This window comes from Anopheles stephensi, chromosome 3, assembly GCF_013141755.1.
Source record: "Anopheles stephensi strain Indian chromosome 3, UCI_ANSTEP_V1.0, whole genome shotgun sequence".
NCBI classification, from domain to species: Eukaryota; Metazoa; Arthropoda; class Insecta; order Diptera; family Culicidae; genus Anopheles; species Anopheles stephensi.
The window spans coordinates 20,606,541-20,633,378 of NC_050203.1; the positions used below are offsets into that span (position 1 = coordinate 20,606,541).

Below are 26,838 nucleotides of genomic sequence, written 5' to 3' on the forward strand. Positions count from 1 at the left end.
ATATCGGTCGCACAAGGGCGAGACAATCTGATTCGACGCATACTTCTTACCCGTTTACTTGGAAACAATATTCTTATCATTTGCCCTTCCGTATGCGCACACCGTATGCGCCTCCGGAGCTTTGTTAGTAGTTGTGCATGCTGAAACCGATAACGAGAAGATTTAAATTGGATGATTCAAAGCCAATTCAATCCAACCAGTGCGTGTGCTGAGCCCGATGTTAGTTTGTGCGTTTCAAGTCATCCAGTGCGGACCTCGTTCACTATAGTAGCTATACGCGGTGCAATGGTGGACAGTGAGGCGGGTCGGAACTATCCGACCTCCAGAACCGGTGACAGCATTGAAGATCAAGAACCTAGCTTGATTGACCAGCTAACCAAAACGGGGTTAGAATCCATGCTGGAGCAGGAAGCAGATATTCAAGGCCCTCTTTGTGAGATGGAGCGTTTGTTGGATAGTGAAGCACACGATTACGACACGATCGATGCTACAGAACGTGCAGCGCTGGCTAATTTGGCCGACAGTTGTGGTAACGAGGAACAGTGCATTAAAAAAATCTTAGCTTTTGTGGTGAAAAATGTTGATCCAGCAACGGCGTGCTACAGGGTGTTGAAACTAAACTCTCTCGTTCTGTTTAAGGCATACCTGTCGTCCGCAGGCCTGGAGGAAACGGTAATGTTCCAGAACATGGCTAGCGCAATCGTTGCGTTGAGTGTCAGAAATGAGGCACTTTCGATCGAGCTGGATGTGTACGTGAAGCAGAAGCTGGCAAACTTTGGTTACCGCAAGCTGACGGGCGATTGGCCCCGCACTGAAGCTTCCACGGGTGGTTGGAAGAGTCACATCGAGGGTATACGCGAATGCTGGGACGATATAGTGCGGTACGGGTACGACACGAACGATGACGTAGACGACCGGTTTCTGTACCGTGTGCGTACCATTCACCATCATCTATATTTTGTACAGTTTCAAACATTTCTAGCCCATCTGCCGATATGGGAAACCGTGTTTTGTTTAGCCATTTTTGTGAATATCCATGTGTTGCCTTCCAACTATCGCTTCTATCGCTTAATGATATGCAAGCGGTTTGTGATCGGCTGTTTGGAAGCGCTCGTACCGGAGTTGAAACACGTACAGGAGCAACTCGAACAAATCGAACCGGTGCTGAGGACGATCGTGACGAACCTGCAAACGACCGTAGACTGTCGTCTACTGATCGAGCAGATGCTGGAGAAGCTGAAAACTTCGAACATCAAAAACAAAGCGTACTATCAGGAGAAGTTTAGCAACGCGCAAGGTTCACGCGATGATGCTGAAGAAATGGTAAAGTTGTTTAAGAAAGTTGATAAACCATTCTACGAATCGACCGCGAATGAATTGACCGCACCGCATAGGCAAGCTGAAGCGATCGGCAAGATAAAAAGCACCCTACCGTGCGTGGCTCATCCGCAGAACGTGTGCAATCGAATGGTGGCCGAAAGTAGAAAGCAAACTCCGCCAGAAGCGATCGTGGCGATCATCGTCGCAGAAGAGACGTTCCATTTTGACGCACGCTCATCGACGCAGGCCCTGGAAGCGATCCGAAGCTGCTACACCGTAATGAAGCAGTTCTATTCGCTGGTAAAAATACACCACCACGTGTCGATCGTGGTCCATGCGGACCCATCCAACAGGGTGCAGTTTTTGGCCTGCACCAAGTGTTCACTGACCGCGATCGGAGAAGCGATTAACCAGACGAAAAACACACCCAACATGCCCGATCTGCGCGTGGATGCGGCACTGCAGCGTATGTTTATGGTTCAGTTCAAGCAGGGCAGTATATGGCACAGGAACACTTATATGCACGAGCTGTCGCTGAGCAGGCTGCGGGTGGACGATGAGCAGGAACTGAAGCTGTTGCGCCGTTTGCCCCAACAGATGCAGGTTATTGGGATTATGCTGGAGCTAATGCTAGCTGCTGTCGCGGCCAATATCAGGCATTCGTTCTACCGCAAGCTGTACCAGTGCGCAACACTGGACTCGCTCCGTGCCTTACTGATCTATGTCGGCGAGAGTGATGTTTTGCGTGAGGTTGAGAACGATTGGTACGAGGACGTGGAGAACCACTACCAGCAAGCCGCCCTGCTTATGGACCATTTGCGTACTACACCGATCGGACGGATGGAATCCACATTTGCTGATATCGAGCGTTCGTTTGAACTACAGTGTTCCATCTTACAAGACCTCCAAGAGATGGTTGCGATCGAAAAGCGGTTCGCTTACGAAAGTGTACGCAGCACGTGTTTCGCCAGTGGCAATCTTTCCACCATTAAAAAGCTACTTTCGTGGAAGCTGAATGCATACGACCCAAGGGACACACTCGACCGGATCTGCAACACGTGGGATGCCAATGTCTCGGAGCTGTCACACATTGCCCGCAAGTGTTACCCGCTACTACAGCTTAATCCGGTCGCCGCCACAACAAGTCTCGGGAAGTTACAGCGAGCCCTGACGGTGGTCGATCGGTACGACTATAAGCTGCAGACAGCACAGCTCGTCAAGCGTTTGGGCATCGATGAGCGATCGTTGGACGAGCCGGGATGGGAAGCGCTGAACCAGAAGCTAGCTCCTTACTATAGAGACATTTTGCTGGTGAAGACCAAGTGGAGCGCGTTGAAAGGCTTTTGCCAGGCACGTAAAATACCGTTGAACGGTGCGCTGGTGGATCAGCTGCAAAAAGCGGACGAGACGCACTTGCAGACACTGTTTGACGATCGATGTGCGCGATTGCGCACGCTGCTCGAGCAGTGCGGCATACGCACGGAGGATGAGCTGGCTCGCAGCTTGCTAACCATTCCATCGCACGCCATCTCAGCCATGGAGTACATCCAGGCGGAGCTGTGCGAAATGTTGCTCGCGGTCAAGTATTTTGGTGACAATTTTCCTGCCCTAAAACATTCGCTGCCCCTGATACAGGGTAAAAGCTACCGGAACTATCTGGCCCACGACCGGCTGTCGTACGATCTGCTGACGAACAGTGGCGTAGAAAAGTGTGTGATCAACGCGTTCGTGTTTGCGCATACGCCGGTCGAGCTGTTCGCGGATCGGCCCCCGGTGCCTTCGATAAAGCTGCCCTCGGTTGGGGACGCGATGCTGTGGATTGATCGCCAGCATGAACTTCGCACCGCATTCCAGTCGGGCGATGTGGATGTGATTCAGGCGAAGCTGAACGAAGGGGCAGATATTACGGGCAAATATTACCACCACGGTTCACGACTCTCCGACTTGGCAGAATTGGTCGTACGGTCCAGCCAAGCGCCCCATCCAACGGTGGTAGCGCTGTTGAACCGATATTTTAAAACCGACTTCCAGCGGAGTTATAATAGCCAACAAATGGCAAGTGCGTTGGTACGCCGTGACTTTGAGGCAGCGTACAGTAAGCTTTGTGCAGAGCACGAGTTGCGGGAAGAATTTTTGGCCTGGCCGTACCTGCCGCTGGAGTACGCGGAGGCTTTAATGCGAAAGAACGGATGGCTCTGCGTGCTGAAGGTGCTGTTCGACTACGGCAACGAACCGATCGCGCTGGAAGTGCTAAAGCGCCTCGACCGGTTGTTTACAACACCGACAGACCGGACCGTCAGCGTGCTGAACGACCTTCTGCAACATGCAATGTTGCGCGACATGATCGAGTGCCGAGATGTGTTGCTCTCGAAGCTTTCGTGCTGCCGTTTGCTACCGAGGACGGTTGAGCTTGCGATCGTCGTACAGTGGTCGGAGTTGTTGAACCACCCCGCTGCTAAAGCCGTGCTTGAGGATGATAACCACTTGGACGATTTGCTGAATGCGGCCGTAGCGGTGGGCAACGATCAGGTGGTGACCTTCTTTCTTGATCGTGGACAGTGTAAGGAGTGTTACAGTGCAGCTGTTTACTTTGGTAACGTTACGATGTTGGAAACATTGCTCGAGCATTATCCCGTTCAGGATGATGATGCGTTCCTATCCCAGCTGCTTCACATCGCAGCCGTAAAGCAACGATGGGACTGTGTGCGATTGTTGTTGGAGCAGGATGCGGGCAGGGCCGATGTTGTGTACCACGATTCGCATGAGCAGGAGTCCAATGTGCTGCTCCTACTCGTCCAGCACGGTAGGGTTGATCTAATCCGGTGTATTAAACGGCTGGATCCGGCCGAGTTCTACAGTAAAGCGGTTAATAATCCATTTGCTGTAGCGTCCGATTACGACACACTGTCGGGTGAAATGATCGATGCGATTCGATCGTTGGGTTTCGGCTATCTTGATGATCCCACCGTGTTGCATGCAGCTGTGGGTACTGGAACAAGGCATCCACTTTGGGAGAACGTGTGGCGTGAGCTTGCAAATGCGCCTCCGAACCGCCCACCTGTGGCCACCGCTCACTGTGAGCTGCTGATGACGGTGCTGTCCCGCTGGAAAGTGATCGCATTGCTGGAGAAACTTTATGCGAGCGAGACCACCCTAAGCTGTGCGGTGGAGGCGGACAAACCGGCTGAGATGGTGGGCAGAGTGTTGCAGGCAGCTCGCGATGTGCGAACGCTGGACGGCGATGGTTCGGTACTGTGTGACATAGCTATCGGAAATGGCGGAAAGATTGTTCGGTATGGCAGCGGCGAGTGTGAGGACACGATAACGGACGGTTGTAATGCTATCATGAGCAAGGTAGCAGAACTGCATGATGCTTCGGACGCGCATTGGCGGTGGCAGGACTTACCGCTGTACTGCGGTACGTCTGTTGTCAGGTGCGCTGTCCTTGGTGCCACGCAAGGGAACCCTGCGAGCCAGCAAACAACACAGCTACAGATAAGCGATTTAACTGACATCTTGCGCAGCTTACGGACTATCACGGATGAAGCATTTGGCATTAGCCGCGCAGTGTATGCAACGCTACCGTCAGATTCCCACACCTTGCATATCTTTCGAATCGACGAATGGTGTTGTGCTTACGATCTCCATCCTCCAGAGAGTAAGATCGATCTAACGAGCATGGTGAATGCCAGGCTACCGCAGGGAAGGACCATCCTGTACAAAGCCATCAAATACAGCTGCAATCTGAACACGATTAGGCTGCTGGTGGAAAATGGTGCAAACCCTTTGCTGACGGATGCCTTCAACGCTTCAGCCATATCGGAAGCAATAGCTTGCTCTGATGATCCAGCGATTACTTGCTATCTGATGAAACAGTGTCGAGACAAAAGTTTGCGCAACGAAGGCGGATGTTTGCTGGGCGAGGTAACTGTTGAACCGGGCAGGGCTACTTTGCTAGACCTGGCCATGGCTTGTGACCATCGGGAAGCGGTTGATATACTGAAGCGCCTTTAAAACGCAAACGGTAGTTGAACAAAACGCTTTGTTAAGTAGCTTAACAGAGAGGATAGAGAGGAAGGCAACGGATTCCGTGACTTGGAGGTAGAATACGCAGATGTGATACACAGATGCGACATGAACATGATTGGTTTGGGGCTCTTCTAAGCAGCAGAGCCTTCCCAAAAAATCGAGCCGTAGGTACTAAACCTCGGATGGAAGATTAGCGATGATGACACCACCAGAGTGTCCTTGCCAACTCTTTGAAGCCGTCCAAAACTTCATCCATCTGGGATCAAAAGCCAGCACCGAGAGCACTTAAGAGCGGACGACCCAGGCCAGGCCAGATGACCAGATGACGGCCGTTGAAGCGTATTAGACAGTAGTAAGAAGACTTAAGGCGTTCAGGTGGCAGAGGCGAAAACGGTTCCGGTATTCATACGGCTGGACCGAGGTGCAAAACCCATCCAGACCGCTTCACGGTTTATAAGACTTAATGATACCACGTACTTAGATAGTTAGTCCTCACACTACAGGGGCACGGTTCAGATGGGATTTGAACCCCGGTAGCCCTGCCGCATGAAGACCGACGTCATTGCCGCTTCCGGTTATTTGTAGATATTATAAGCAACCATAACCATCGGTAGTGAATAATTAGGAGCTTCTTCTTCTTCCTTGGCACTACAACCTCGAGAGGTCTCGACCTGCCATTTCTGGCTTTCTGTGACTTAATTTTACCCGTAGAAAAGTAGTCAGCCCTACGTATTGGGAAGCGGTCTGGATGGCAGTTGAACCCCGGCCCTGCCGTGTGAAGACCGGCGCCGTTGACGAATCGGCAACCGAACCGCCCCAATTAGGAGCTAAGTGATATTGAAATGAACGTAAATTCCAACAGTGGCCTTTAATACACGGTAGTCTACTATTATACATACGACACATAGGATAAGGAGCGCAGGCTTTTAAATCTTGATAATAAAAAAATGTTGAAAACTCTAATTAGATATCCCAGCACCTAGTTCGGGTTACTGTCGCACGGGTAAATATTTATTTAAATATAACGTACCGCTTTTATCTCTCGAGGGACGGAATCAGGTTACGGGCATTCGTATATAACAGATAAAAATATAACTGTAACATTCGTTGTTGTTTAAATAAGGGTCACGTGTACACCTAAGCGTGTTCCTTGTTGAAGCGTTTCCCTAACATCTCGCAGCCTTCCTGGCTTGCCCCGGCGGGTGGGAACATTAACAAACGGGCGAACTTCCTAGTCCAACTCCTAACCTACTACGTACTACGTGTGCTAAACCTAGGTAAACAGTTGGCGCATGTTTCGACCGTTTTTGGGGTTCCCGGTGGTTTCAAACGACAAAACTTTGATTATTATCACAAAATTCGTAAATATTGTCCACAAACTCGACCGACTCGTTCGCTTGTACGGTCGGGTTGGACGATTTGCGCTGCCGGCCCGACGCCTGGAGGCTGGTGCGTGATGCTGCCGCTGGCGGGGCAACGGTAAAGCTCGTGTCCGCATTAAGCGCTTCCGGTTCATTGGCCGAACCGGGCCGCATGTAGGTGGTCGTCATACCGTACCGCTGTTCTTGCGGTGGTCGTTCGTTTGATGCTTTTGCCGGCCGCCGGTAGGCCGATAGGCCAGCTTCCTGCGCTTCGAGCAACGATCGTAAGTTATCGATCAGCGGTGACTTTTCCTCGATCTCCATCTTGGTTTCCAGCAGCTGCTGCTCGATCTCGATAATCTCCTTCGCGCACCGATCGATCGACTGCTGCAGCCGCTCGACGTGAAAGTCGAGCCCGATGTGAGAACGGTAGATTTGATTTTCTGCGTGAAATTTGGCACTCTTCAGCTTGAGACGGCGCAGCAACTCTTCCTCCTGCTCGAGCAGCTGCTGCATCTCCGCCATCTTGGTCGCGATCTCTTGCCTTATTAGGTCGAACCGGAACGAGGTACGGTTGAAGGTGCCCCGGCCCAGCTCGCACTGCTCCAGATCCGACTCGAAGTCATCGACCGGTGGGGTAAAGTCTTCCTCACGCTCCGACGCATTATCGTTCGCTTGCTGGTCGTCGTCGTCGTCATCGTTGTCGCGTACCAGCTCCACCAGCTCCTGGTCACGATCGGCCGATCGCCTGCCACCGCTAGAGGACGCCACACCATCGTCCTCCGACAGGGCGTACTCGAGAAGCTCGCGCCTTCTGTTCTGATGATGACAGCGCAGGGAATCGTAACGACGCTTGGACCGGTGATACTTCTGCTGCCGTTTGGCAGCGGGATCGTCATTCGGGCCGAACTCGTCCAGCTCATCGCCATCCTTGGTGTACCGGTCGATCTCTACCATCGATCCAAAGTTGGGCCGTTTCGGCAGTGAGTCTGGCTGCCGGCTGTGGGCATGATTGTTGGTGAAGATCCCACTATCACTGTCCGACGTGTGGTCAATCACCAGCAACAGTTCGTCCTCGTTCGCTTTCGCCCCATCAGCCAACTGATCGGATGATTCGAACAGCACGTTCCTCACGACACGGCCCACCCTATCCTCGGGACGCTTAGTGCCGGCGGACGTGGTTTTGCGAGCGCTAAACAGCAGCTTGCCCGGGAATGTACTGCGCCGCACTTTGGCATCCTTCGCATCACGATCGTGCCCGACCGCTACCAGTGGTTCACCGTCGACCGAAACGTCGGACAGATTGTTGGTGGCTGCGTCGTGCAGAAAGTTCTCCATGATCAGATGTTTGCCACAGTTTTTGCGCACGTACTTGCGAAACTTTTCCTGCTGCCGCTTCTCCGTGGACTTTTGACTGTGGAGGCACATAAAAAGGGGCGGGGTGTAAGAATGCTGTGAAGGAAACCCGGCCCGGCAAAAACGGGGTGTTACCTGATCTGCGAAAGATGATTCTGGATGGCTTCGCCTTGCTTCAGCACCTTGCGCATCATGCGATTGATGAGTCCGATCTTTTCCTTCTGCTTTTTCGATTTATTTTCCTGCAAGGGGAAGAAAAGGCCGGATTAATAATTAATGTCCAGCAAAGCGATCGATCGTGCTGGTGAGTGAGTGAGCTGTCACGATATAGCTTTGCAGTAGCAGCCCCACTTACCTTGACGCCGGCGCCCTTTTCCAGGTTCGTTTTATTTATTTTCAAGCGAAACTGCACCTATAAGGCCCCGGCAGATGGAAGAAAGCGAAGAAAAAGAAGGCAAAGATGTATAGCGTACAGTAGCGCAAAGTACGATTGGAGGATGAGATTTTCTGAATTCTTAATGAGCTAGCGACCGCCTTGATGCGACACTGCGGACAATTTGCTTACAGCTCGCAGCAAGAAAGCTTGCTTCCGAACCATTCTTTTTTTTCGGCTCATAATTTGAGGCTCTTGCACGCTCACTCCAAGAAGTCCGAATGGCGCCAGTAGCAATAATAATGCCCGCAGTGGTAGCCATTACGTTTACATGGCCCGGGACATTAAAACCCGACCGGCTTACCTCGTTCTTGGCGTCGCCCCACGCATTCCAGATGGAAAGGATGCGTGTGTCGCCAGTCAGGACCTGTTCGACCTCACGCCATCGTTCTATTATCACGTAATCGCTCACGTCACGCGACACTGCGACATCTGCGCAATTGCCGGGGATAACGGTGCGCCAACGAGAAGAACGAAAGAGAGAGAGAGAGAGCGAGAGAGAGAGAGAGGAAAGAAAAAATGGTGTAATTAAAATTATAATGAATCGCGTTTTTTTTTTCGAGACAAACAACTTTACCTTCTGGGCCATAGTTTCCGTTCTGGATTTCGTCGTCGATCAGCGCCCGGATAATGTTGCTGCACGTGGTCGTACCGTTGATGCCGGATACGAACCGTGCCTCGCCCCGGATCCAGATCGGTATTTCAATGTCGGCGGCGGCGGTGGGATCCGGTTCGGTGGACGGTCCGGTTGGTGGTTCCGCTGCCGGCGGTTCGGGCGTCCCGTCGTATGCATCGTCCGTATCGTCCGTTCCGTTGCTGTCCGTTTCGAGACTTTCGGCGTACGGTTTGGGCTCGTGCGTGTGGCTATGGTATGGGATTGATTTTAGCTGTGCGAAAACCAGGGAGTTAGTATTGATGCCATTTGAATTTTATTGGTGTTGAAGTGGTTTTAAATTAGGTATCATAAAGGTAATTAAGGGTTTGGGGAATGTTGGATCGCTTATTATAGGTTGAAAGATACATACTCCAGAACTATTGAACAGAATCGCGATCTCTAAACTTCCCCTATGAGCTGTCTTCGCCAAGGTCTTGACACGTAATTTATAGGCCGACTTTTACTGTATATTTGCAATCTATTGACAGCCTAGACACAGCCTAGATATATTCATATGTCTGACGAATCACTCAAGCATCGTTTAATCCTACTCATCCTATATGCAATTCAACTCCTTAAAATTGCTCCCCAAATTTAATCTCATATTTGTAGGTGGTTTAAACCCTCCGAGAAACTCTGCAGATTTATATTATAAAGATTAATACAGGAATAAGTAATAGCTGCAAGCTACAACTAATCAGATTGTATGTAAATTTGCTTCACCAAAACCTTTCTATCTCAATTCTATTCCGCATTTGAATAATGTAAAAAAACCACAAAAGTTTAGATTTTCTTTATCCATGCCGCCTATCCATAGCATCTCCAATGGAAACCTTGCCCAATAGTTTGGCTCTACACTCTTATCCACCCCTACAGATCTGATCAGCCTCATATTCTTGAGCCAGAATTGGTTCTTTTATTGGTTTGTATTGATCAAACAAGGTATTTGTGTGTGTGTGTGTGTGTGTGTGTGTGTGTGTGTGTGTGTGAGTGCTTCCCAGAATAGTTTACCCCTTTTTTTTTGCTTTACACTCCTTGTTCAATCAAACTGCCCTTTTACTTTCACCCAAATGCCACACACACACAGACAGACCTTGCGCAAAGGACCTCCCTGTATACCTGCATAATAGCAAAGGTACAAACGCATCCAATAGGTTCCAATATTGGAACTACGTCCAAGGAGCGCAGGAGGAAGGCGTTCAAGGCGAAGTAGGAGTAGGAAGTGAGGATAAATTATAGACTCATAGGTTTATAGGGGAACAATTCGAATCACGCAAACTTGGGGCAAAACTCACCAGCTCACGCTTCACAGTACCCCGGCCGGTGCCACACGTTTTCGGTGCCGGTTCCGGTATCGTCTCACCGCAACCCGACGACCAACCACCACCGGCCGGCAGCGATTGCAACTCCCGGTCCGTCCCGCGGAAACTGCCACCCCGGGACGTGGATGCAACGTTACCGGACGATGTCGATTGGCGTTGATGGTTGGTGGTGGTTGTGGCTACGGCAACTTCCTCCAAGTTCGTGGTGCTGTTGGTGGTCTCATCGCCCGTCGTCCTTCCGTCAAGGGTGCTGGTAGCGTCCCGGGTTGATGGGGGTTGGCTGTGCCGCTGGTGGGACCGGTGGTGATGATGGTGATGGTGGTGGTGATGATGGTGATGATTCCTTGGCGGCAGGATCGGGCTGAAGCTGCTCAGCTCCTCGGCCGAGTTCGGCACGGTAGCGGACCCGGTCGAATCGTTGTGAATCAGGGTCGAGTTTTGGGGTGCCATGGTACGTTTCGTTTGGCGCTGCACAGTTGCTCGCACACCGTCCTCACTGTTCGGCGAAAGAAAGGGTGAGAAAAGCGGTAGGGGCTGGTGAATATTTGATCAATAAACCGTGGTCGGGTAATTTGTTCGTTTCGTAATCACTCAGCGAGCAGTTTGTGTGCGTTTTTCGTAGAAGATTGCACTGAATGGGTGGGTTTAAGCGTTGGCTTCCAAGAATGATTTAAGATTGAAGTGTTTTAAGTCGGGAGGGTTTTACTTAGTAAACGGGTTGTCAAATGATAGTCGCCAACAAATTGTACTTCCGTTAGGAGTTTTTTTTTTTCAGGAAAATCCAATTTGAAAATATTACCGATATTTGTGATCGATCGCTTACGTTGTCTGTTATGAAGTTTGCTCAAAAATTCCTATAATTATAAGGAGTTCTCATTTGCTGTAAAAGGGTTCCTTAAACGATATGAAACCTGAACCCTAAAACTGAGTGAAGAAAAGCACGTTTTCCTGGGTCCTGGGATAAAGTGAAGAGTTTTTAGTCGTTATTTTAATAGGGGCTTTGAATCTCTGAGACCTGATGCGCCTCTTAACAGATAAACAATATACGAAGAAAGCTGACCAAGACTTGGAGAGGTCAACATGGGTTGCTGAGCAATTAAGTTGGCGAAGTAGTGCAAGGAGTCGATCGTCAGAACTTAGAGGAGTTAAAGATCGAGCAGTGGCTGGTGATAACGGCGTCGGTCTTCACATAGCAGGACCGGGGTTCAAATCCCATTTGGACCGTCCCACTGTAGTGAGGACTAACTATCCAACCACGTGGTTTATTCTAGTAAGCCAGAAATGGAAGTCATTACCAGGCCTAAGAGATCGTGAGGCCAAGAAGAGAGAGAGAGATTGATCAAACAGCACCTAATAAGTAAGTAGGTAAGTTGTAAAAATGACCAATCAGATAGAGCAAAACCTAGATAAATAGAGAGAGAGAGAGGTACCGCTGCTACCGTAGCAATCAAGATTAAACAAGTGGCAAAAGCTGATTGAACCTAGGAGCGGGAAAAGTCCTGGAAGGAAGCTCCTAGAGTTTTGGAAGTTATGACACTTTTGTAGGCTTTTGCCTCAAAACGTTGGCATATTTCAAGATCGCACGATCACGATTTCAGCACACAGGTAATAAAGACAGAACAGCTAAGCCAATCAAGTGTCCAATATGCTGAGCAAGTCATGCTCAGGAAATGAGATCATCTCAGTGTCAATTCAAACGATTAGACCTCTAGGATCTTCTTCTTTACCTTTCTTACAACATCCTTCATAAGAATTGGCATATGATTTATGTGTTCCTCGATGGAAGACAGAACAACTCATCTTGCAGAAGCTTCGTCCAATTAAACCAAGTATCCTAAATGATGAGCTTGCCAGGATGATCGTACAAAAGGATCTTAGAGTCAATTCACACAGCCAGAGCTCTAAGATTCTCTTCTTTTCCTTCAGTAAAAAGTCCGTAAGAAGATATCGAATACTATTCCATTAGAACGAAATTCTACCAGTAGCTGGAAAGTCTAGCCTGAGGACTACGTCCATCTCAATCATAAATCTACACGCAAACTTCCCATCAAAAGTGATGAACTGGATTAAAATCATCATCATACGCACATAAAGAGATGCACGCTCATTAGATGCATCTATGGAGCAGAGCATTATAATGAAGTGCGGTCGAAAAGGGGTGTTCCAATTTAATCACAGAGGTCTCCCGGCTTTAAATGCTTTCTCCAAAAGCAATCTCCACACGCATCAGCTTTAGATGAAGCCCCATCTAAATTTGCATCACTGCCTAGCCCGGCCCGTGCGAACGTTTGATTTATCGGTGAGCGAAAGTTTTTCACCCCCCCCCCCCCGATTTTCCCGATTTCCCACTACGATATGAAGATAAAAAAAACGCTTCGTTGTTGCTTTGACTAAGAGGACGATTAGCGGGAAATGTAGCCGGCGTATTAAGGTTGGATCGGTGGATGGCTCAGTTTATCATTTTCTTTTTGGCTCAGGCACGGATCGGATGCGCGAGCACTTTGTTTAGCTAATTCGGTTGATTAATGGTTTTTCGCGAATGTTTTTCCCCGCTTTGCTCAACTGTTTTAATTTTGACCGTACGCATCGTTTCGCTAATGGTTGATAAGCGCTTTGATTTTGTTTGTTGTTGTTGTTGCTCCTTTTCTATCTCTCTATTTTCATCTCCGGCTGCGATAAGGAAGTGGCAAAAATTGGTTTCGCATTTTTTGTTTCCGGAAGTTTGTCTAATAAATGTTGTTCAATTATGCTTTGGTATGGGGGGTTTTTCAGAAATTGAAGCTGACAATTTTTTTTTGTGATTTACATAATCTTCTGACCCGGAACGATCGTTGACACTCGATCGTGGGCTGCCCTTTCTCTGAGAGCCGGAGCGCGTTTATAGTATTGGTTTGCTGAATATGTGAGTATTTTTTGTTTGCAAAGCTCTGGACAATTTGCAAAATCATTTTTATTTCATGGTACGGTGAAAACGAGCGTGAGCCAGCACAGGAAAGGCAATTTATGTACGCAATCAGTGTAGCATAGTGCCGGCGTACGGTCAAACGCGAATATGTGTTCTTGGTTTTTTTAAACAGTGATTTGTTCGCTGGTTGTTTCGTTCTGTGTGATGTGCCAAAAGCATTCCTTTGTTTGCGAATTTGTTCTTTATTCTTTGTGATTCGAGGGGGACCTTTCGTGTGTGTGTGTGTAGTGGTTCTTACCACATTTTAATACCATGAGTAGAAAGTATTGCATTAAAAAAAGGAAAATTCATTGTGATTCCAACTTATTATTTTATAACTTTTTCTATTATTCTATAATTTTATTTTCTTACCGGATTTTACGTTTTAGTTTAGACTGGCTGCTTATAGTTTTTGACACGCCACACTCGGTTTCTTGCTGGCAACACATAACTTTAGATGCAATCATTGAATATTTTGTTGTGTGCATTTAATTTCATCCAACCGATTTTTGACAGCTCAAAGGACGTATGCTTTTAACCCCCTTAGTGGAAGATTGAGTTTAATCTTCAGTTTACTATTTAACAGGCAATCAAACCACTTTAATTGCAGCTGCTTACAGTTAACAAAATCGAAACAGTTACAGCAAGTCAGTTTGAAAAAAGCCCTTTGGACTAAACCTTCTCCCAATGCGTTTCCAACTTTGCCACCGGGAATTGGATGCTAACGCACTCTCGTAACTCCATTTAGTGCGATTAATCGGGCCGGCAATCCTGCGTGCTGACTTCCGCTGACACAGAAACCCATTAGTCAAACAATTGGCGAAGCAAACACACCATCGGGCAAATATCGGGGGGGTGTAGCATAAAACGATGAGCAACGAGCCGGGGTGTATGAGGGTATGAGTTTCCCTTTGGCTTCCACTTCCGTACCGTGCACATTTTGCGTTAGCTGATTGCTTTCCATTATGGAGCGTTTTTTGTTGTTGCTGTTGCTTCTGCTTCTTCTTCTTCTTCCTTCGCTAATCTTCCCGAGTGCGAATTAAGATGGTACGATTTGGGAAAGAAGAGCCGATCGTAGGGGACGCGGTAATAAAGTGCAGACGCATTGGGTGGGGGGGGGGGGAGGGTGGTTTTCCGGCCTTAAAGCTTGATTTTTGGCACAAATTTTTAGATGCAGTTAGAGTGTAAAATGCTGAAAAATAGATTTTCCATTAGATAATTGCCTCGTTACTGGTGTGAGCATTCGTACCAGATCCTGCCGACTCCCGATCGTTTTGCATTGCAAAGCGAAAGGAAAGTTAAGCGCACTTTACATTGTGGTAGGGCTGGTGGGTGGGTGGCCATGAAAAAACAAAAAAAAAAAAAAACGACTCACATCACTCACAAACACGCCGGTCCGATGCCGGAAAGGTATGGCAGCACCGGCCGCAATAAAACATATGTTCCGCTCTGGTTGGATCGTTGAATCATTGGATGGACACGACAGCCGCCTCAGCTGTGTGTGTGTGTGCGTGTGTCCAGTACCCGCCAGATTACAAAGATAACACGAGAACAAAGGCAAAAACAGCTGATTAAAGTGATAGTTTTCCTTCATTTCCCGGCAGCCCGCAGGCGGCGGTCGATCGGCACTATTAATCGTCTCACCAATAAAGGGAAAAGCTTAATGTGTACGATCGATCACAGTGACGTGTTGCATCGGTAAGGGTTTCATTTTATCGGGCTGCACACGCGGACGCAAACAACACAGTCGTAAAGCAGATGTTTTACACCGCGATCGCTCTCGGTGTTTGTCTGTCCGATTTTTACTTTTTGTGTTGAAGCACCGGCACCGATGATGATGCACAGTTTCGTACTAAATAAATCACCAGTTTTGGGAGTGGAATAGGTAGGAGGGAAGAAAAACCCGCCAGTAAATTACATTCGTGAAGCTTTGATGTGGTGATTGAGGAGCGAAAAAGTCAAAAGCCACAATGGTGAAGGTGTTAAACCTCATCGTACACATCATACCATTAAGGCTGGACAAAGGCTGGCAGGCAGAGCGTTTTCTCTCGCTGACTGAGAATGCAATTTCACCTCACCAGTGCGATCGTGCTTCCACACGCTGCCCCAAGAAACAGATTGTTGTGTAAGTGTTGTGCGTTCGTATTGGAATTGGGCGTACGGAAATCGATTCGTCAAACGAGCAAACGCAGCGTCTGATCTGTTAATGAGACGGGGGCCGTGTTTGGGTTGTTTGATGGAATTATTTGGATGAGCCGTTTAGAGCCCCCCCCTCATTCCAATGGTGCTGGGCCAATTGAGATGGAGAATGAAAAGCTGATGTTAAACAGAATGTAATTTAATAATTGGAATCGGTTACATGATGGATGGGTAGGAGCATGGAAGCTACGGTGAAGGTTTTAAAGCTTTTTTGGGTTGGAATTTTCATCAAAAAGTGTGTTTTTCCTTGTTTGAACGTGTTTTCGAGGTTTTAAAAAGTAGTTTAACGCAACTAGAATTACAATTTGAGTCAAACAGTTTATTTTCCTAACCCTTTCACCTTCACCTTTGAAATGCACTTTTCTTCGCATTTGATACAAAAGACTTCTACGAGCGTATATCGAGAAACAAGCGATGAACCTGGATTAAATACGATATGCTTAATAAAACTGTTACATACAAATGGGTTTTACACGATAAACCGTTTTATTTTTGTTTGGTAAAATTTCTCTCCATTAACCACCAGCACACATACAGATTGTACCAACGCGTATGACGCAACTGAGGGCGTACGGATAGGTGCGATCGATGTTGGGCGTGTACGGAAGGTGATAAAAATTTATAAAAATATCAAATAAAACCCACCATTAAATCTACACCCGCCCTGTAATCAGCGAACAAGTCAAAGAGTCGTGCAACGTGCACGTTTCGCAACATTTTACACAATAAATCACATAAAAGGAAGGATTATTTTATAATCGCGTCACTTGTAATTGTGAACATAAGAGATGGGACGCGAACCGAAAAATAAAACAAGGCTTCATTCCCTCTCTTTACCTTCGAAAAAGCCACTAACCATCTTCTTTTTAAGCCGCAGCAAGTCAATGCAAAGCGAATGTTAATGGAATTCAAATTATATCGTACACGGTTGGCGTGTAGCAATAACTAATATTTGATTACACCGAAGCCGGGAGCCCTTTGGGTTTTGCTTCACATCATTCCAAAAAAGGGCACCCGTATATCACGTCCAATTACATGCGGTTATAGTGCAGTAGTCCGAAAAAAAATGCACCACTCGACCAAATTACCAAAGAGGATCCCCAGCCCCCCCCCCGCTTTTGGACAGATTTTAATGGTCATTAAGGGCCGCTTGAGAAATCGTCACCGTTGTAGGTCGGCAGGCCGAAGAGAGAGAGAGAGAGAGGGAGGGGGTGGAAGGGGTTGGGTGGAAAACAAATCAACCCATCTGCCCTTACCGGGCACACGGTGGCAAATCATAATTTTCAAAGCTCGAACCAGCTCCAGTCAGCTCCATTTGCAAGAAGATCGTTTGCGTAAATCGTCCGCAACCGATCCACTTTCATCTTCACCACCTTAACTGTTAACCCTTAATTAGAAGGGGTGCCCTTTTTTTCTGCTCCACACGGCCACTGATGATGGTGAGCCATTCCATTGAACTGCTTTTTTATCCTCAACGTGAGAATTGTTTTCGCTTTTTTTTTTGTTCGGGGCGCCCAGATTCGGTTTTACTCGGAATGCTGGTTTTTCTTCTGAGAGATGGGTAAATCGAAGAAAAAGGAAAGCAACTGTGGCTGTTTTTTTGTTTTATTTCGATAAACAGACAAATTAAAACCCCAATTCGATTGTGTGTGTGTGTGTGAGAGTCTGTTTGCTTCACAAAATTGTTACATGGTGTTCGATGCCATTACGGAAAGTGCGAGCAGGGCGGGTGAAAATAACGAATTAACGCATCTTTAGCAGCGACCACCTTTTCCCAGGAAAAGGCATACAGATCGATAATAAGCCGGGCGTGTGTGTGTGTGCGTGTGTACGAGTGTCTGCGTGAAAGGTGTGATGAGTTATGTCACGTTATCGCCACACGCAAACGAAAGGGAAAAGAATCTTGCCGATCTCGTATCGTTCGAGATAATCGACAGACAGTAGTAGCGCACGCGTGCGTACGCTCAGTCTTTCAGTTGCACCTCTTTCGCGCTTCACACCTTCGTAAGGTAAGTGCATTTCGTGTACGAGAAAAAAAAAACGCCATTGTACCGCGCGGTAAATGCACCCGGCCAAAGAAGCCAGATGGCCAGGCGGATCGCTGGTTGAAGTGAAATTCTACCAATCAACGATTCACCGATCGCCCGTTTCACCATCCAAGAGCGCACGGACGTAATCGTGTGCCGGCAGCTATTGTTTTCCCAAACGTCCAGACGAGGCTGTGCGCATTGCTCAGCGTAATCAGATCACAAATTAGTTTGTGATCATCTGCTTTCGTTGCCTTACTGCTGTGGTATGGTCACGCCCAGCACCCATCACCAACTCGCGCACTCGTGGCTTTTCCAACTTATCATTAGAGATTCCGTATTCTCATTGTACCGCACAGTGCCCATTCCACAGGGTTGACAGGGTTGACAGGGCTGTACGCATTTGTCGTCCATTGTTTTCCATTTGTCCCTTGGCGAGGTTTGATGGGCTTCGGGTGGTCTTACTGCTCACCGCTTTTTTTTGTTTTAATTTTTATTTTGCTTTCATTAATCCCCCCACACCTCCCATCCTCCTTTTGAGGGACAGCTGCCACAGACCGACCTGGTATAAGCTGTAAACCTCCAGTAGTCAGGGAATGTGTATTGTTTTGTCACTCCTGGAACAAACCCAGCGCGTGCGTATCTCAGGCGTTGCACAGCTTGTTTGTTGTCGTCTGGAATTTGTTTCGCCCATCAGAGCCCCATCATCAGAGCAAGGGGAGGGCAAGAAAACTCGCTCGATTGTTTCGAGGGAAACCACTTTCCCGGGCCAGAAGATGTGTGTGTGTGTGTGTGTTGATTTCTTGTGCCATTTGATATGATTTTGCAACGGTGTTAACCATTCGCCCGGCTACATTTACTATTTGTCCCGCGATGGTTGGGTATGGAAAATTGCCTCCCTCATCATGGGCGCCCATCTGCTTTCTCAGCGCGAGCGCGTGCAACAATTCGTGGTGATAATTATGGGTTGATATCGAAACCCGTGCCTGTGTCAGGCTGGGCAGGGGATCAACACACATCAGGCCAGTCTTACGGGCAAAAAAGCGTGAATATATGGGGCAAATTGTTGTGAAGAAAATACCACAAAATGGTATTTGCATTGCAAATGGTGTGTGAACAGAGTGATTGGTTTTGTTTGTCTATTGAGCTTATTATTATCAGAGACATTTGCTTTTCAATCAGAAAGAAATGTGCGAGGGAAAAGGATAGATGAGCTGCTGTTTTAGGTTCTAATTTAAAAATTTCAACAATAAATTGAGTTATGTTTAAAATCGTTGGAATTTGTGCCAAGCATTCAACTGTTAAGATTAGAGCTCTAAAGAGAATCCGAACACAGATCACTCGCTGCAGCTTGGTTAATGCTGCTCGCAATTGGTTTCAGTATCATATTAAAGCTTTTGTATTGAGTTTGTGATTGTTTAAAGGAATTTTTCCTTTACCTCTGCATTTTTTATGGCGTCATTATGGGGCCAAACATGTCTCTTACAAGTTGAAATACATTATTAGTGCCAACATTACCCGTAGGATGATTGCTAAGGCAAAGCATTAGTAGCGGCGGACACAAAACACAGATTTTCAACAAAAAATCAGACTATAAAATTAAAAAATTATAGGGAACAGTTTCTGGAGAAGTATGTTACGCCTTAGAAGTATGTTACGCGGCGGCCCCTGTTATAAAGCTCATTAAGTTCAGTCAAGTGATCAGAAATAGAACTTGTCAGCTGTGGATTTTTTTTGTAAACAGTTTGTGAAATGGCTTTGCTAATGCACTTTATTGGTAACTAATAATTATGTTCAATTCACACTAAAAACCACTTTCATAGCAAAATAAACTGGACGCTATAGATGGATAAATCATTTAAAACAGGAAGTATAGTAAATATTAGGACGTGAAAGTAGTCTGGAAACAACAGGAGCCTTAAGAGTCATTTAAAGATGTCTGTGTTTAAATTCTATTTTTAACTCTTTTTATAATTATTAATGTTGTAATTGTGTGATAATTCTTTTTAAAGCTTTTAAAAACAAATCATTTATATTATTAATGCGAGTATTTTTATTAAATTCGATTGACTGTACCAAATTAGCGTTCAGTTGCTACTGCTCTATTATTTCGACCAAAAATACGACAATCAACGATAAATGTTAACATGCTAGAAATAATATCCTAATAAATCTAACCATTGCATTATAAACAAATAAACATTCTAAAATTATCACTGTATGAGCTCAAACCCGACGGCTTGATCTAATTTAAGAATGCAGCACGATTCTCGCTTTGATTCTTGCTCGCTTTATCCATTATAAACTTTGCACGGTTTGTTGAACATTTTCCCCCTTTCACTTTGTGTTGTTCTGGGAAACACTAAAATATCAATCACTGGACGCATACGATGCCGCTGGTAGCACCAAATTTGAACGATGGCACGAAAAGATCCACAGAACGATACGGTACGATCACTGTGAATTCTCCCAGTGCCAAGGTCCATAATTGGTCACGGTAGTACGCACACGACGGTTCACGGTTCAACCGCCGTCGGCCGGTGGGCCGGTTGTTCGCAGGTGGATTTATGTTATACTAGGACGTCAGTGGAAAAGCGTGGAAAGAAGCCCCGTGTTTTTTTTACCAGCGCGGCAAGGTTTATGATTTTTGCATGCATTTGTCCTGCACGATGCGTGATAGCTATTATACGAATTATGAACTATTACAACCATTCGTTTCCCTTCGTTACGGTTATGCTTTGGGTATGTTTTAGCGTGGGTAATTGGAAACTAACGCAAGGCTTGTATTTGCAGTACAAGAATAAAATAGTAAATTTGTCGCTTTAATATACGTCAACACATGGGCTTATACCCGCTGCCGCTTGATTACTACCAGTCGATGTTCTTAAGGCGATAGCGTACAGCTCAAGCAGATAACAGTCGCGTGCCTTTTTTGGCTGTACGAAATGGACGTGCTCGCGCACTCTCTTGTAAAGGAAACTAGCTTCGTCATTATTAACACCATCACTATCGCTAACGACGAGCGAGTGGAAAACCTGTGCGTGGAATGGTGTGCGGTTGAGGCACGGTTGAGTTAGAAAATGACGAGCAGCAAAAGGTGAAATGTGTCATAAAAATAAATGAAGGTCCATGAAGGTAGGGTTGGCGATGTCCGTGCTTTGTCGTCCAACGGGACGTGTCGGGGTGCGAGAAAGCAAAAAAAAAAAGGGGAAAACGGAAAAATCGGGAAGTTGAAGAAAACTAGGGCGCGGCTCGGCAGGACTCTACCATTTGCCTGTTCCGAGTCCGGTTGTTTTACGGTACGATTAGAAAAAGGTGACTAGTGGCGTGTTCTGGTCGCGAGGAGACCATCAACACCCGGGGGCGAGAGACGACGAACTCCACGATGCTGAAGACGACAGACGTGTCGCGAATGGGAGGGAGAGAGAACGAGAGAAAGTGGTGCTTTGGCTTTCCACGTATAGCAAGAAGTTGGCCACCACCGATAGCCAGGTGAATGGCCGTTGGAAAATTATTGATTACGTTAATGGTGGTTCTTGGCTGTTAGATGGATGCGGTACGGAACGCGGAAAGGAGTGGCGCTGCTTTTCTTTTCACTACGGAGCGCGGTTTCCACGCGGAACCCGTGCTCTTGTTTTGTTCCTTCCGTACGACATTCAAATGTCATGAATGGAGCAGAAATCGGCCAAGGATGAGCAAAGCAGCTCATGGCGTAGGGGGAGAAAAGGGGACAAAGAAGGACGCGAGGATGATTTAATATGAATCGATATGTTTTTGCGGGGCGGTTCGAAATGGGAACGGAGCCACAACCTCGCACCTGTCTATCGGTTAGGGGTTCGCGTTCTGTTTGGTTTGTTTGGTTGCTCCTCTGCTGGAACACTCAAGGCTAGCCTTGAAATGTCCTCCGTCGGCTCGGTTTCGTTTCGTTTTCAGGCAGGTGTTTCTGCATGCGGGTTTTGTGTGCCCTGGGTTCCAAAAAAGAACGGACTGCATGCGGGAGCCATACTGCGATCGATTCGATTCGGAGGGCTGAATTGGAAAAATCGGTTTGCAAGGCACGACAAGCTACCGAGTGGCGTGTATTTGCGCGGGCTGAATGCGTCATCGATGATGTGTTAGGTTAGGGAAAGGGTTTCTTTTCCGATGATGGTTGTTTTATCTGTTTTCCTCCATCGGATTGATTGAGTTGATTGAGTAAATAAATGAGTAAGAACTGGTATAATGCTACTATGTCTTATTTTTCTCTTTAAATTATTTTATCAACCGAGAAAATGAGACAGAAAGGTATGAAAATGGAAGAGAAAAATTTAATAGATAATAAGAGTATTTGTTGCTACATTAAACATAAAACAGACGAAAGTAGAAGTAAAAAATTAATCGAAAAGAAGTACTGCAACATAAATAAATCAGATATTGAATTAATAGAATCATCCCCTTAATGTAGGCAACACTTCAGTCCAATCCATTTACCAAGATATAAGATTACGGTTAACAGTTTATTGGGTGTTTGAAGGAGATTATACAACATTAAATAAATGTTTTTTTAAGAAACGCAAACCAAATGATGTAAAAAGAATAAGAGACAGTTAAAGGTAAGTTTAGAATCAGATAATGCAAGACAAACAGTCCGTGTATAGAATCAGAGGGAAAAATAAACGCCGAAATGTAGGCAATATCGCGATAATCTGTTTCTACTTCGACTTTCATAGTTTTTTCTTGTCCTTTTATGGTGTAGGGTATTGTTATACAAATCAGTAAAGTAAAATATAGTCTAAAAATCATAAACAATCCTTAAAAATAAAGAAGAAAGCTTAAAAGACCAGAAAGCTTAACTACTAGCAATTAAAAAAACGTACTCGACAAACGCCTTCATATTATTCAATATTAAACTTCCCTGTGCCGATAAAACTCGCGCAACAAATGAAACACCAGTCAGCCGTCGAATAAAGCTTTTACGAAACCAAATCGCGATAAGACGCTGCATTAAGAGAAATTAACTTTCTTGCAACCCGCGCCGATGACGTTGGCACTGATCAGCCGCACTGATGGTACCAGTTCCGCATAAGGCGGTCTCCACCATCAAACACCCACCCGTGGGCGTGGAGTCAGCCATCGGTCAAGAGCGCTTCCGTTTTCCGGCAGTCGATTAAAAGATAAGTATGGCCCATTTGTTTCCCAACCAAATGCATCTCGACACTACAACAAACTTGCAGCAGCTGCAGTTCGACAACTCGATTGATCAAACATTGACAATTACGCCACCCCGAAGAAGTGTGCATTAAAAATGGAAAAAAAACACACACACGCGCGAAGATGTAAATCGGTGCCAACTCGGTATGAAGAAATCAAGAAATTATTTGCATCGGTGCTGTTTCGCTTGCTTTCGCTAGACATGGGGGCCAGCTGGTGGGCTGGTGGCCAGCTCAGGCAGACAAGCAGAAGAGAACAAAGAGGAAAGAAAAAACAATCAAACCCCGGTGCACTCCGATGATCGATTTTGGGTGAGTAGTTGGGAAATTGCCAGCTGCAGATGCCAAACTGGATGGATCAGCCCGTCAGTGCAACCCCCATTCGCCCAGACACCCAGACCGATCGTACCCTCAGCGTACATGAGCGTCAAGAGTGAATGTGTGGTGCACCAAGAGATGGGCGCAAAAAAAAGAGACTCCCGCCAGTTGTGGCACGCGAACACCGCACCTAATGAAGATCCGAACAAAAAACAAAAGGTCTTCACCGCCGAGATGTAGTTTAAGCGCATTTGCGTTGGAGTAATTTGGGCGGTTGAGTAATCGTTCGCAAAGTGTCGGGCGGCCGGGGGTGCGCAATAGCGAATGTTGATTATACATGGCCGTACGGTGTGCTGAAGTTGCGTAGAAAAGGCCGGTGGCGATGGCGAAAGATTTGTGACATTTGGACAATCAAACCCGTGGCCAAAACCCGTTCTGGAACGCAGTAGATCGCGCAGACGAAAGCGAAGCGAACTTTTAGGCGTTCCGGTTCCGGAGGCGTCCGGAACCACCTTTAACCTCCACCACATCCGATTCCATAATGTTTAGTTTAATAAAAAAAAATTGGGCTAGCTTCGATTTATGACAAATAAATATTCTCAAGTTCACGGCGCACGGCAGCAAAGATACTATCGAAAGTGAAGAGCGTCAAGGAAGGAGCCATCAATTCACGGCTGTCAAGCTGTCCGATTATTCTACCCATGCGATTGACAGGCGATCCGCCCCTCCACCTGGGGTGGCCAAAACGGGGTGGTTGCCGATGAGAAATTGATGAGATCTGATGCACTGTTTTTAATTTTTAAATATCAATTCCCCCCTCCTTCACGTGGCGCTCGACAGTCGTTTGAAGATGCGTCACGTCATGCGTCGTCGAGTTGTCGAGCGCAAACGCACCAACGCCGAGTCGGTGCTGCTGCTGATGATGAGCTGTGGTCCGACCTGCTGTGGACTTTTAAATTGACTCGTTAGCTTAATGGAGTGTATCGGTGACGGCATATCGGACGCACCGCCAGGCCTATAGCGAGAGTGAGGCGCGTGAATCACGGAACCACCCTAAGGGGCCGAAACCCCAACCCGGAGAACTGGACCGGATGGATGGATAAGTTTATATGGCCCGGATTTCGGTGAACCGTGACCATGGTGCGGAACAATGATGCCGGACGGTTAGGCTTTCGAAAAAAAAAAGCGAACGACCGACGCTGGACACTAGCACTAAAGTGCGGGCGCTCCGTGGTCGTCTAGAGGTCGAGGTTTTTTTTTATATTTGGAAGACTTTCGACGGGCAGCACCCGGCAGGGCACTACGGTGGTCAGCGAATTGTAACCGGTAGCCCAGATCGTCTTTAATCGGTCGAATGGCTCATCAACGCCACCGAACCTGCTCTTGCGACGCGTCTTGTTTTGTCCGGGTGGAACTAGACTGGGTTCAATAAAGGAAGGAACCTGCTGGAAGGAGCTGTTGTGCGATCCCTTCACTTTGAGTTTTATAGTGATTGAACCAGGAACAAAAAACTCCACCAAGAAGCAATATTGCAATAAAACCACCAACAAGAAGCAATCAGTTCTAGTTCAGAGATTCTACGAACGTTTGGCAACTTTTTCAATAACTTACCAGTTAATCACATCACCGTGACGTTCGCTTAACGGTAGACACCGGATCAGTTGCCGGTCGTTTTGTTGCGCTTACGGGTTATTTGGAAGTTATTCGCGAAACTGTTAGAACTGTTGCTGTACTGCCACTGTGCACTGTGAACTAGCGTTACTAGTCCCGTTTTACTCGTTTTAACTTGTACTTCACTGCGTGATACGATAGGATAGGAAACTGGAAGATCTCGTTCTTATTCACACGCTTTTCGTTTTCTTTTGATTTCGCCAGAATTTGCTTCCGAATACCGCTGCTTGCCGATTTTGTGCAGACTGCATCACACTTCACAGTCTTATGGTGGTCTCTTTTTTGGTGCTTGTATGGTGAAGCACAGTTCTGTGACCCTTGCCGTACCGGGTCTGCACACGCACTGGTCCGTGTAGGTTCTGGTAGACCTTCGGTCACCGACTGATTGCTTGACTGCGGATCAAACCCAGTCGCAGGGTCTTGGGCACCTAGAACCCTCACGCTGGTCACTCGTTCCCCGGTCGTAGCACACTCCTCACGCCCGGTTACTGTTAAATCCAAATGCCTACTAAATCTTAACACTTGCCAGCGCACTTCGAATGATCCGCTCGCCCTTCGCACACTGCCTAGAGACGAAGGTCCTTCCCGCACAATTTGGGGGGCGAGACCTTGCGTGCGTGATAAGGTGGGAAGAATGATGGGAACGAAACCAACAGGGACAACACTACATAACCTAATGCCAGGGGTTTAAGTCACCCACCAGGAGCGGAACACATACAGCAACATACACACACACACACTTTTCAGCTAGCAACCCCACATATGCTCGAAGGATCAACTGGAGTATGGTCACAAATACACTGAGAAGTCACACACACACACTGTAGAATTGGATTTTTCGTGGGTCAAAACGGGGGTTCGCGGTAGATAACATGGGCCACAACACAACACCGAGGCAAGTATCTGTTTGCAGTTTTCCGTTGCTGGGGCAACCGTCCGCAACGATGGTTGGTTGGTGATTCGTGTTCGTTCGACTAACCCGACCCGGTATCCTTGACAACAGGCGAACAACTAAACAGTCGCGCTTTCTTGAAGGCCCAACCATGTGCCATGCCGCCCGGTGCAAGTGTGCGCACCTTCCGTGTCCGTCTACCCGCCGCTCTTTGGCTCTCTCTCTCGCTCTCTCACCACAGCGGTACAGGTGACTTAAATTCACTTGCTCTCTTTGGAGGCTCTGTTGTTTCACTCTCGCGGGGTTGGTTTTTTTTTTATCCTCCAATTGAAGCCCAAAGCTAAGGCTTTTCCTCGATGACGTAGAACTAGAGTGAGAGGGCAATTTTCTGTGGCTTTGTGAGAAACGTTGTAAAATGCTCACGCTCATGTGTGAGAGATCATGATCTACAAAACAGGGGCGCGCGCGTGATCCATCGTTGCTCTCGTCTGATCGTGAAGCTGGCAGACGATCGTTTAATGTTTCTCCAACAAACATGATCGAGCAGATGGGTCTTTTGTTTGGCAGAGATAGAGAGAGAGAAAGAAGGAGGCCGGTTGTAAACAAAAAAGGGAAGGTTTTGTAAGGTGAGATCGATCATCTGGAATAGCTGGCTAAAACAAAATCTATTTAATCCATTTCGTTGCTCTTCGTGAAGAGGTACGGCTGATCGAAATGTGGCCCAATTTGGGGAACAGCTGTTGAAGCCATGTAAAATCGGATTGGGAGATCTCAATTTCCTGGCGATTGAGCAAATTTAAAAAGCTTAAAATATTAATACAAAAAAATAAGCGCACAAGAGCAAGAAAATAGTTAAAATTTTTGAATTTCAAACTTAATTTGTAATAGGGGTTTCTTATAGCAGATGCTATAAAAATTTAATCAAGGATACTTTTAGGCCGCAAAAGCTTTTGCATAAGCATGAAACAGATAAATATAAGTGATTCTTCTGCAAAATTAAAAAAAAAATAATGGACTGGCTATCCCTCCGGTTGATTATACTCATTCGTTTGCCCTTATAATGCATCCCAATCCAAACCGTCTAAAGATAGAAAAGTTCCGAAAAAATGCACCTGTTATTGA

The 26,838-nt window shown here is 46.9% G+C and overlaps 2 protein-coding genes across 4 annotated transcripts; one reads left to right on the forward strand and one right to left on the reverse strand.

Moving 5' to 3' along the window:
* Window positions 1–6,312, forward strand: LOC118512819. 3 transcript variants are annotated; one of them, XM_036057792.1, is made up of 3 exons: window positions 1–331; window positions 434–529; window positions 640–6,312. In XM_036057792.1, the coding sequence occupies exons 2-3, from the start codon at window positions 485–487 to the stop codon at window positions 5,332–5,334; spliced, it is 4,740 nt and encodes a 1,579-aa protein (XP_035913685.1). In that variant the 5' UTR covers window positions 1–331; window positions 434–484; the 3' UTR covers window positions 5,335–6,312. The 3 variants fall into 3 exon arrangements, with proteins under 3 accessions (XP_035913685.1, XP_035913684.1, XP_035913687.1); XM_036057791.1 differs by having other exon boundaries at window positions 1–570; XM_036057794.1 differs by lacking the exon at window positions 434–529.
* On the reverse strand, window positions 6,313–26,029 carry LOC118512820. The gene is made up of 7 exons (XM_036057795.1): window positions 24,765–26,029; window positions 10,450–10,972; window positions 9,077–9,386; window positions 8,804–8,931; window positions 8,422–8,478; window positions 8,202–8,308; window positions 6,313–8,124 (listed from the first exon to the last, which is right to left on the reverse strand). Exons 2-7 carry the CDS (start codon window positions 10,924–10,926, stop codon window positions 6,675–6,677), a joined length of 2,529 nt encoding a protein of 842 aa, XP_035913688.1. The 5' UTR covers window positions 10,927–10,972; window positions 24,765–26,029; the 3' UTR covers window positions 6,313–6,674.
* Window positions 26,030–26,838: the final 809 nt, after the last annotated feature.